The sequence below is a fragment of the Lynx canadensis genome, chromosome C1, assembly GCF_007474595.2.
Source record: "Lynx canadensis isolate LIC74 chromosome C1, mLynCan4.pri.v2, whole genome shotgun sequence".
In the NCBI taxonomy this organism is placed as follows: domain Eukaryota; kingdom Metazoa; phylum Chordata; class Mammalia; order Carnivora; family Felidae; genus Lynx; species Lynx canadensis.
The window spans coordinates 64491626-64503693 of NC_044310.1; the positions used below are offsets into that span (position 1 = coordinate 64491626).

At 41.7% G+C, this 12068-nt stretch overlaps 1 protein-coding gene across 2 annotated transcripts in view; it reads left to right on the forward strand.

The window, feature by feature from the left end:
* Positions 1 to 12068, forward strand: part of AK5 (adenylate kinase 5) — a 258793-nt gene that overhangs the window by 124113 nt on the left and 122612 nt on the right. For both annotated transcript variants that reach the window (XM_030324267.1, XM_030324268.1), the window contains exon 7: positions 7510 to 7600. In XM_030324267.1, coding sequence (XP_030180127.1) covers positions 7510 to 7600 — 91 coding nt within the window. The remainder of the gene's footprint in view (positions 1 to 7509; positions 7601 to 12068) is intronic.

The window sequence follows — 12068 nt, forward strand, 5'->3', positions numbered from 1 at the left end:
CAACGTTTATTTATTTTTTGGGGGACAGAGAGAGACAGAGCATGAACGGGGGAGGGGCAGAGAGAGAGGGAGCACAGAATCGGAAACAGGCTCCAGGCTCTGAGCCATCAGCCCAGAGCCTGATGCGGGGCTCGAACTCACAGACCGTGAGATCGTGACCTGGCTGAAGTCGGACGCTTAACCGACTGCGCCACCCAGGCGCCCCTGCTTTGCATTTTAAAGTAAACATCCTAGGTTCTTGCAGCTCAAAACCTTTTTCCTTAAAAAGAAAAAAGAAAGAAAGAAAAATCATCACTACCTGAGTTTCAAAACACTATTTAGAAACTCAAAACCTGATAAGATTAGGGTTTCTCAGCTTTGGCACTATTGACATTCAGACTGGATAATCTTTGTCATGAAGGGGCTGTCCTATGCATTATAGGATATTTTGCAGCATCCATGGACAGTCGTGTCCCCCTGCCAGTTGTGACCACCAAAAACGTCTCCCAACATTTGTTGGGAGTGGGGGAGAGATGGGTGGACAAAATCTCTCCTGGTTGAAATCCATTAAAGTATATAGTTTGTGCAAAAACAAATAAATGTGCAATAAGTAAAATGATGATTTCAAAGCCAGTTTGCCTCTAACCATACATACAACCTCTCTAAACACTGAGCATTACCACTTTGCAAGAGCCTTAGCCAATTAAGTGTCAATTGTTCTGATAGTACCCCATCACAATGCTCTCCAAGGTCTGTATGCCACAATATCTGCTAAAAGAATGGAGGGAAGAGTCCCATGCTAGCCCTGGAGTTGTACAAGTGGGATGTCCCAGAAAATAAAGCAGCCTAAGTTCAATTCTGTGGTCCTGATGCAGAAGTAAATGAGCTTCAGCAGCATCTGCAAAATCCAGAGTTGAGTTGGTTATGTGGGTGTCCTCGTCCTTCTTCATAGTTCCATGTTCATCATCCAAACATTTAGCAGTAGTTAGTTGGAGTCTACCCAGCATGTAGTAGTTACTCAGCAAATATTTGTTGAAGGCTTTTATGGATAGTGTTTTACCTTTTGCAATCTGCCTCTGGGCTGAGACAATCAGGTACATTAGCCTGTGCTAGAACTAAACATAGCTTTGTTCAAATCAGTCAGAGAATAGATATCTCCTGGAAAGTCTCAAAGTCTCTTGTATTCATTATTCCACAATCCCCAAGTTAAAAAAAAAGTGTGTATGTGTGTCCAAAATATAGAAGTGATCAAATAACTGTAAGATATACTCCCTCAGACCTAGGAAGTCAGAGACAGAGACAAAAACGAACTGCAGGCTGTGTGCCGATGTGTTAAATATATACCATCTCCTTAGTCCTCACAGCAATCCTGTTGTGTAGGTGCTAAGAACAGGGGGGAAATAAGTTGCTCAAAGTCAGACGGCTGCTACAGGGGAAAGCAGAACTTCAAATCCAGCTCTAGCAGAGTTTTAAGCTGTCTGAGCCCAATTTTAAGCCTCCCAGACTCACTTGTGCACCAGGCCTTGGTTGCTTATTGAATGGAGAGCCCTGGCCAGCACTGCCCTGTATCTCCAGCACTGCTGACAACCAGCCATCCTCTTCAGGGTGGAAGGCAGGGCTTCATCAAACCCACCATGGTGGGAGTCTCTACAGAGACAGCACTCAGACCCAACCAGACCAGACCTACAGAGGCTCTGGCTTCTTTCAGCACTTCTAGATTCAGATGCTCTGCCGCTCCGCTCCCTGTGGTGTGGGGATACGTCTTCTCAGTGGCTGCCCCAGGGGCTAGACAGCACACCCAAGAATTAGAGGGTACTTAACTCCTCAGAGGTAAAACTTGGACCAGTGAAATACAGGAAATTGAAAGGACAAGTCTCCCCCCCCCATCAGACTTGTTCTGAAATGTAGATGGTCCATTTAGTCTTTCTAGAGACCAACCTAGCAGCTCTGTTTTCTTGTGAAGCTGGGGCCAGTCCAGGAATGTACTACCTTACATTTGTTTTCCTTTCCTGTTTGCCTTGTTTTTCTTTTTTCCTCACACTTACTGTCCTGAGGTTACACACACACACACACACACACACACACACACACAGCACAAAACCTCTGGTAAGGTGTTAACCTATGTTTTGCTTTAGGCTCTGTTTTCTAGGAATCCCATGCTAAAACACAAATTTATGCTCTTTTATTTATAAAATCACAACACTGCCATCCATTTCTCAAAAGCCTAAGAAAAAATAAAATCCTTCTTTAGTACATGTTCCTCCTTACTGATGATAGCTAACAAATATTTTGAAAATAAAAAACCATAATACATATGGGTATGAGGAGCAGTGCATCAAGATGGCACTAAATGTGCCTTCATGGTCTCCTCATATCTGCCCTAACCACCAGCTGCTTTTCTTATCTTGCTTTTAGATAAAAGGGCTGTGGTAACACTCATTCAAGCAGGGGTGCATCTGTCTTACCACGATGGTATCTGTAGGGCGGAAAGTGTCAGTCATCCGAAGTGCAAATCCTAGCTCAGCTTATTGGCTGTTTGACTTGAGAAAGTCATAATATCTCTGAGTAGATATTTCCTCACCTGTAAAACAGAAAGAAAACTATCTGCCTCACCTTTCCCATGGGCTGATGTGACATACAGAAAGCACTTTGAAGCACCATTCAGAGGTGCTTTAACTGTAAGGAGAAGTAAGAAAAATAACTTTCTAATTCAGGCTTTTAAAATTTCCCTTGCTAAAAATGATGAAACACTTCAGTAGGAGAATATAAAGGAATAAATCGCTTAGTTTCTTCTTAAATATTTCAAGATACTAATTAAGATTAAAAAGCTAAAGAGCTGAGACCTCTGGCCCAGATAAAATAAAAGAGACTGGATTTTCCCTCCCACTTGAAACAAACAAACAAAGAAAAATTTAAAAATCTTAAAAAACAATTCTCAAGATACCTTACAACAAGCCATAAGGTGATTCTTTGAGAGAAAGGAAACAAACACGGAAAGCCCTAGGACTGCTCTTACTGTTGGAAGTTTCCGGGCTACTCAGCAGGAAGAAGGAAGCCTTGTGGAGAATGGTGGACCAAATGGGTTGAACAGAGTTGAGAGTCTAAGAGACCAAGGTCAGAGGACAGAGTACCAGACATATGAGCTACACCGAAAGAGAACTCTAGAGATATGATAAGGGTTCCCCTCCAGTATTCAGCAGAGTACTGTGCAGTGTATGCATTTGAGGAAACTACCTGAAGCTGAGAGACAAAACCACCCAAAAGGATTAGCTGGTGCTACAGCAGGCTTGGAATAGCGCCTTTTTCTACCAGCCATTCTGGAAAACCTCTTAATTCACAAGGCAATGGGTAGAGTACTTTGAAGAGTCTTGCCTCCACTGTTGGGAATAATTGTACACTAAACACTGCTCTGGTCCAACCCAACAAGTCTTTCTTTTTTTCAAGTTTTTATTTAAATCCCAGCCAGTTAAAATATAGTGCAACACTAGTTTCAGGTGTAGAATTTAGTGATTCATCACTTACATTCATCACCAGATGTTCATCACAAGTGCCCTCCTTAATACCCATCACCTATTTAACCCATCCCCCACCCACCTCCCCTCTGGTAACCATCAGTTTATTCTCTATAGTTAAGAGCCTGTTTCTTGGTTTGCCTCTCTTTTTTCCCCCCTGTGTTCATTTGTTTTGTTTCTTAAATTCCACGTATGAGTGAAATAGTAAGTATTTGTCTTTCTCTGACCGACTTACCTCACTTAGCTTAAGATTCTCTAGCTCTATCTACGTCATTGCAAATGGCAAAATTTCATTCTTTTTGATGGCTGAGTTTTATATATATATATATATATATATATATATAATATATTATATATTATATTATATATTATATATATATAATTTATATATAATTTCTTTATTCATCAGTCAGTGGACATTTGGGCCCTTTCCACAATTTGGCTATTGTTGATAATGCTGCTATAAACATCAGGATGCATTTGTCCCTTTGAATCAGTATATTTGGATAAATATCTTTGGATAAATATCTAATAGTGCAATTGCTGGGTCACAGGGTAGTTCTATTTTTAACTTTTTGAGGAACTTCCAAACTGTGTTTTAGAATGGCTGTACCAGTTTGTATTCCCACCAACAGTGTAAGAGGGTTCCCCTTTCTCCACATCCTTGCCAACACCTGCTGTTTTCTGTGTTGTTAATTGTAGCCATTCTGACAGGTGTGAGGTGGTATCTCATCATGGTTTTGATTTGTATTTCCCTGATGATGAGTGATGTTGAGCATCTTTTCATGTGTCGGTTGGCTATCTGGATGTCTTCTTTGGAAAAATGTCTATTCATGTCTTCTGCCCATTTCATCACTGGATTATTTGCTTTTTGGGTGTTGAGTTTGGTAAGTTTTTTTATAGATTTTGGATACTGACCCTTTATCAGATATGTCATTTGCAAATATTGTCTCCCATTCAGTAGGTTGCCTCTTAGTTTTATTGTTTCCTTTGCTATGCAGAAGCTTTTTATTTTGATGAAGTCCTAAAGTTTATTTTTGCTTTTGTTTCCCTTGTCTCAGAAGGCATACTTTGTAAGGAATTGCTATGGCCAGTGTCAAAGAGGTTACTCCCTGTTTTCTGCTCTCAGATTTTGATAGTTTACTGTCTCACATTTATGTCTTTCATCCATTTTGAATTTATTTTTGTGTATGGTATAAGAAAGTAATCTGGTTTCATTCTTTTGCATGTGCTGACCAGTTTTCCCAACACCATTTGTTGAAAAGACTTTTTTCCATTAGATATTCTTTCCTGTTTTGTTGAAGATTTATTGCCCATATAGCTATCAAGCCATTTCTGGGTTTTCTGTTCTGTCCCATTGATCCATGTGTCTGTTTTTGTGCCAGTGTCATACTGTCTTCATCGCTGCATCAGTGTTGTAATATAACTTATAGTCTGGAACTGTGATGCCTCTAGCTTTGCTTTTCTTTTTCAAGACTGCTTTGGCTATTTAGGGTCTTTTGTGGTTCCATGTGAAGTTTAGGATTATTCTAACTCTGAAAAATGCTGGTGGCATTTTGATAGGGATTACATTAAATGTTCAGATTGCTTTGGGCAATCTGGACATTTTAATAATATTTGTTCTTTTAATCCATGAGTGTAGAATGTTTTTCCCTTTCTTTGGGTCATCTTCAGTTTCTTTCATCAGTGTTTTTATAGTTTTCAGAGTGCAGGTCTTTTACCTCTTTGATTAGGTTTATTCCTAGGTATCTTATGCTTTTTGGTGCAGTTGTAAGTGGGATTTATTCCTTGGTTTGTTTCTATTTCTGCTGCTTGATTATTGGTGTATAGAAATGCAACAGATTTCTATACATTCATTTTGTATCCTGCAACTTTACTGAATTTGTGTATCAGTTCTAGCAAATATTTGGCTAGCCCAATAAATCTTAAAACCAAGATCTGAAAGAATCAAGTTGTTTCCAAGTAACTAAACTGCATTCCAGAACAAAGCTCAAGAATATTTATAGGAATACAAAAATATCTAGCACCCAACACAGTCAAAATGATGATGCCTGGCGTCCAATAAAAATTACCAAGCATGCAAAAAAACAAGAAAAATGCCTCATAATGGTGGGAAAAAAATCAATCAGAACTAACTCAGAACTGACACCAGATGTTAGAACCAGCAAAGGACATTAAAAGTTATAATTATATTTTGGCACCTGGGTGGCTCAGTCCAAGTGTCTGATTCTCGGTCTCGGCTCAGGTCATCATCTCAGGGTTCATTAGTTCGAGCCCTACATGGGGCTCTGCGCTGACAGGGTAGAGGCTGCTTGGGATTCTCTGTGTCCCTCTCTCTCTGCCCCTCCCCCACTCACAATCCCTTGCTCTCTCTAAAATAAATAAGTAAACATGTTTTTTATACGGTTATAATTGTATTTTAGATGTTCAAACCTTCAATAGAGACCTTCAAACGTCAATAGAGACGTAGATTTTTTTTTTAAGACTCAAATTAAGCATCTAGAGATGAAAGCTACAATGTATGAGCTGAAAGATACCCAGGATGAGATGAACAGTGTATCCATACAGTAGAATACTACTCAGCAATGAAAAGGAATGAACTATTGATACAACATTGATGAATCTCAAAATAACTGGGCTGAGTGAAAGAATCCAGATGAAAAGGATTGCATTCTGTATAAATCCTTTTACATAAAATTCTAGAGAATGCCAAAAAATCTATAGTTAGACATATAATCAATGATTACCAGGTAGGGGGGCAGGAGGAAAGGATTCATTCCCAAGAGGCACAAGGAAACTTTTGGAAGACATAGTTATATTCACTATTTTGATTTTTATGATGGTTTCACAGGTATGCAGACACAGATGTCAAAACTTACCGATCTGAATGTACAGTTTATTATATATTGATTATAACTCAGTACTAAAGTGTATTTTTAAAAACCATTGCACAACTGGGACATAGAGAACTTATAAATATAACTGCATTTTTTCAATATTTACATTTTTTGTAAATTTTAAAGAATGGTAAAATGTTTAAATCTGTCATTTTTATTACATCTAAGTCTATGGTGTCTACAGACTACATCTTTTGTGTAGTAGTTGTAGTATCTAGTATAGTAACTGAAGTTTGGTTTGGGGGCACTTTCCTTTTTCTTTTTTTTAACAGTACATTAGAAAACCCCCCCTCCGCTCTTGTTTAGAACTCCGTATTTTCATGAGTTTAAAATTTTTTTTAATCTTTATTAATTTTTGAGAGAGAGAGAGAGAGAGAGAGACAGAGTCAGAGCAGGGGAGGGGCAGAGGGAGAGGGAGACACAGAATCTGAAGCAGGCTCCAGGCTCTGAGCTGTCAGCACAGAGCCCGATGCTGGGCTCGAACTCACGAACCATGACCTGAGCCAAAGTTGGACGCTTAATCAACTGAGCCACCCAGGCACCCCTCATGGGTTTCTTAAATGAAAAACAAAAACCCTAAGAGCCAGAAGCCACAAGGTAAATTTCAATTATCATTTTCTTCCAAAGCTTACTTTATAAGTTACGAAAATTCTACACATTTTTCTTAATCATAAATGACTGTAGGGACACCTGGGTGGCTCAGTCTGTTAAGGGGCCAACTTCAACTCAGGTGGTGATCTTGCGGTTTGTGGGTTCGGGCCCTTCATCGGCTCTGTGCTGTCAGCTAGGAGCCTGGAGCCTGCTTTGGATTCTGTGTCTCCCTCTCTCTCTCTGCCCCTCTCCTGCTCATGCTCTGTCTGTCTCTGTCTCTCAAAAGTGAATAAACGTTAAAAAATTTTTTAAATAAATAAATAAATGCACGCTGACTCCCTCCTTCTTTGTTTGATATGTGTGGTCTAGACTGAAAAATCCTCCATGAGTCTGTTTAAGACTCAAGGGCTTTAGTTCCTGTTGACCTGCTTCATTAGAGATACAGTTTTACGATGCTTGCTCATTATATTTGGGAATGAACTAATTTATGCATTCTCTTGTTCCCAACTTGTCTGTCCTGTTTCCCCCAGTTTGATGCTGACCGAAACGAAGATGAGGTGTTCTATGACATCAGTGTGGCAGTTGACAGCAAGTTATTTCCAAACAAAGAAGCTGCAGCAGGTAAGTCACCATGTCCTTTGGGCAACAGTATGGCCTGATCACCTGCCAACTGTCTGGAGCTTTGTAGTAATGTTGGAGCTCAACAATCTGCTGCAAGGTTTTAAGGATGACACTCTTCTCAGAGCTTTACACTCTCTGGTTTGAAAATAAAGGCTAAAACAAAATAGAAAAGAAGGACTATCCATTTGGCCCTTATAGTGAATGCTTGCCTTCCAGTCATTGCACATGTAAATTAGCAAGCAGTCCCAATGTAACACACGACCTGTGTTACTATAATTGAAAAAGTCAAATCTAGCCCATTCTTTGTGCAACAATTAAAAGTTACAACTCCTCCAGGACTCCTTAACTCTGACATGTCTCTGCTGTGCCCCCTGGGAAAAGCCTCCCCTTCTGTCAGATAGCTGCTCCTCTCCCAACCCACAGCTCCCATTTTGGCTCTGTGCCTTCTCTTCCTAAGCATTCACCCCTAGAAGTTCGACCTTGGACAATAGTGCAGGGCAATCACACACCCTTATGTAAGCAGTACTCAAGGTTCTGTCCTTGACCCTTATCTCATTTTCTTTGACTGTCTGATTCTGGTCAACTCATTGTCCCTCATGGTCTCCACTATCAGTACTATGCAGATGACTCTCAAATCTTTGTCTCAGTCCTGAACTTTCTTCTCAGGCCATAAGGACAAAAAAACTTCTGGGCTGTAAAGAAAAAGACTAAACATGAAAAATGTTTACCCATATTTGATTTGAAGCCCCCTAAGAGTAGCTTCAAAGAAAGTCAAGGCAGTGATATTTCTGGGCAGACCCACAGAGCACAGATAACAATGTAAATTCACCTGCCTGGTTTTCCAGTGATACTTATAGTAAGATGGCCTATTGTTGGAAAGACTGAATATTGAGCAGCATATAAGATCATACAAACCAGAGTGCTGCTGCTCTGAAAAATGCTATGGCAGCCATGCTTTGTAAGTCAATATTGTATTTAGAACATTTATTTAGACCTCTAACAACAGATATCTAACTGCTAGGTATCCCATTTGTTAAGACAGTGGAGTGGAGGAGCTGATTTAAGGTGCCCCTTATTTTTATTTAAAAAATTTTAATTCCAGTAGAGTTAACCTACAGGGTTATATTGGTTTCAGTGTGCACATAGTGATTCAACAATTCCATACATTACTCAGTGCTCATCATGATAAGTGTACTCTTAATCCCCTTCACCTATTTGACCCATCCCCCCACCCACCTCCCCTCTAGTAACCATCAGTTTGTTCTCTATAGTTAAGAGTCTGTTTCTTGGTTCACCTCTTGTTTTTCTTTCTTCATCTCTTTTGTTTCTTAAATTCCTCATATGAATGAAATCACATGTTTGTCTTTTTCTGGCTGACTTATTTTGCTTAGCATAATACTCTCTAGATCCATCCATGTTGTTGCAAATGGCAAGATTCATTCTTTTTGTGGCTGAGTAATATTCCATTGTGTATATATACCACATCTTTGTCCATTCATCTGTCGATGGACACTGAGGCTGCTTCCATAATTTGACTATGGGGAAAAATGCTGTAAAAACATAGGGGTGCATATAATCTTTTCCAGTTAGTATTCTTTGGGTAAATACCCAGTAGCGGAATTACTGGATCATAGGGTAATTCTGTTTTTAATTTTTTGAGGAACCGCCACATTGTTTTACACAGTGGCTGCACCAATTTGCATTCCCACCAACAGTGCAAGGGTTCCTTTTTCTCCACGTCTTCTAAGCTGCCCTTTCCTTTAGAACACTTGACACTTTGTGGCTCTCTCGTGGCATTTCTGAAAGGTGGCCTCGTCCTCCAGTGATGCAGCAGTGCTGGCTTTTGTGCTAGTCGGTAAACTGCCTGAGGACAGGTGCCTGCCCCATAGCAGAGGTCACCAGGGACCTCATCTCTCCATCTTTCCTTTCTATACCTCCAAACCTTCCTTATGAACGAGGAAGGAGTCTGCTCACAGTCTCAACTCCTACTACCTCCCATCCACTCCTCCAAAGTCTGAAAGCTGAGTTCTGCTCCAACTTTAAAATAAGCCTGTTCTATATATAACAGCCCTTGGTGATGAAGTGATCCTGGGAGGGACCGTGGTAAACTAGAAACACATGATGCCTCCCCTACAGAGGCAGCCCCTCTGAAGCTCCATGTTATTGTTGCCGTTAAGGCATGGACCAGTTGTTGCTGGATCTTTCTCTCTTTCAAGAGTGAATAGAAGACTGAATCTGTAGGTGAAATCTCGAGGCTTGTCAGTGTTGCTGACTCACCCAGTTGAACAGGTCATGTCTATGGCCACTGCTCTGTGAATTGTCAGCCCCCAGGTTTTGTCCCTGTACTCTTCCCTATTCCCTGGACCCTCTTTGCCGAGTCTCAGCTGCCCCACAGACCCCATATCACCTCCATGTGAATGGCTTTCCATTCTCCTTTAAAATTTTTCAAATCAAAATTCTTGTTTTTTAAGTTTATTTATTTTGAAAGAGAGAGACAGTGCGAGCAGGGGAGGGGCAGAGGGACAGGGAGAGAGAGAATCCCAGGTCTGTGCTGACAGCGCAGAACCAGACACGGGGCTCAATGTCACAAACCATGAGATCGTGGGGCGCCTGGGTGGCGCAGTCGGTTAAGCGTCCGACTTCAGCCAGGTCACGATCTCGCGGTCCGTGAGTTCGAGCCCCGCGTCGGGCTCTGGGCTGATGGCTCAGAGCCTGGAGCCTGTTTCCGATTCTGTGTCTCCCTCTCTCTCTGCCCCTCCCCCCTTCATGCTCTGTCTCTCTCTGTCCCAAAAATAAATAAACGTTGAAAAAAAAAAAAAAAAAAAACCATGAGATCGTGACCTGAGCTGAGATCAAGAGTTGGACCCTTAACCAGCTGAACCACCCACGTGCCACTTAAGTAAAAATTCTATACATTTAAGATGTGCAACATGATGATTTGGCATGGATGTGCACAGAGAAGTGACTACTACAGTTAAGCTAATTAATGTATCTTCTCTTCACATAGTTAACCATTTTCCTGTGTGTAATGGGAACACCCAAAATACATTCTCTTAGCAAATTTCCAGTACTTAATACAGTGTTATTAACTATAGTCACCATGCTATCAACATTACATCCCTAGGCTTATTCATCTTACATATCAGCAATTTTGTACCATTTGGCCAAAATCTCCCCATTTCCCCCACCTTCATGCCATGGTAACCGCTGCTCCACTCTCTGCTTCAATGTATTTGACTTTTTTAGATTCCACGTATAAGTGAGATCATGCAGTTTTTCTCTTTTAAGGGAGCCAGGCAAAATTGTCCCTGTCCTCACAGCCCACACCAGTCATCATTCCTCAGGGACACCTTGGGAGTGCAGTTCCTGTTCTTTATCCCCACTCTAGTTGGCAGGGCTTTGTCATTCCTTGCCAGCCTCTTACCTCACCCCTGAATCCTGTTGCTGCCATGGGGATCCTGACAGAATGCAGCTCTGACCACCCTGGCTCCTTGACACAACAATACAAACAAAACAAAGCAAAACCTTCAATGACTTCCCTGCAGGCTGAGCACCAGTGTCCTTAGCATGACAGATATACACATAGCTTTGCTGCAGTGGCCTTCCTCCTGCCCTAGCACTGCCTCCCCCATACCCCACCAGCTTCCTCCAGTCCCTAGAATGTCTCAAACACCTTCCTGCCTCTGGCCGTTTGCACTGGTTGTTTGGTATCCCTTCCCTCATGTGCATCCCCTCTCCTCTCTCACCCCCTAGCCCCTCCTTCACCCTACTTTGCATCACAGTTTAAATGTGATTTTCCTCCAGAGGTATTCTCAGCCCCCATCCCAGACCCGTTTAGACCCTGGCATAATCCCCTAAACTTTTCCTGAAGTCTGTTTATCACAATTATGATTATATAATCATGTATATGATTGTTTGCTACAATTCTGTTCCCCTGGGGCACCTGGGTGGCTCAGTCAGTTAAGTGTCTGACGTTGGTTCAGGTCATGATCTCACAGTTCGTGGGTTCAAGACTCGCATCAGGCTCTCTGCTGTCAGTGCAGAGCCCTCTTCAGATCCTCTGTCCCCCTCTCTCCCCTCCCCTGCTCGCTCTCTCTCTCTCTCTCTCTCTCTCAAAAATAAAAATAAAACAAAAAAATTCTATTTCCTTTATTAGAGTGCAAGACTGTGTGTGGATGGAGAGTATGTGTATTTGTTTGATACCCAGTGTGCATCTCATAGGAGACGGCACAGAAGTGCTTTCTCAACTGGCTGATCACCTCGGCTGGGCTACTCGTCTCAGTGTGTGGACTCACAGCCACACCACGTTTTCTCTGACTCCAGACCAGAGTGAGCATTTGCTTGCCTCCATGCCGTAGAATGCTGTTCCCCAGACCTGTGCACCCCATCTGCAGCCTCTCCTCGTCCCTAGAGTCCTCCATTCGTACTCTGGCAGAGCCATTCAGAGGCATCACCCAATCCCCGTGGA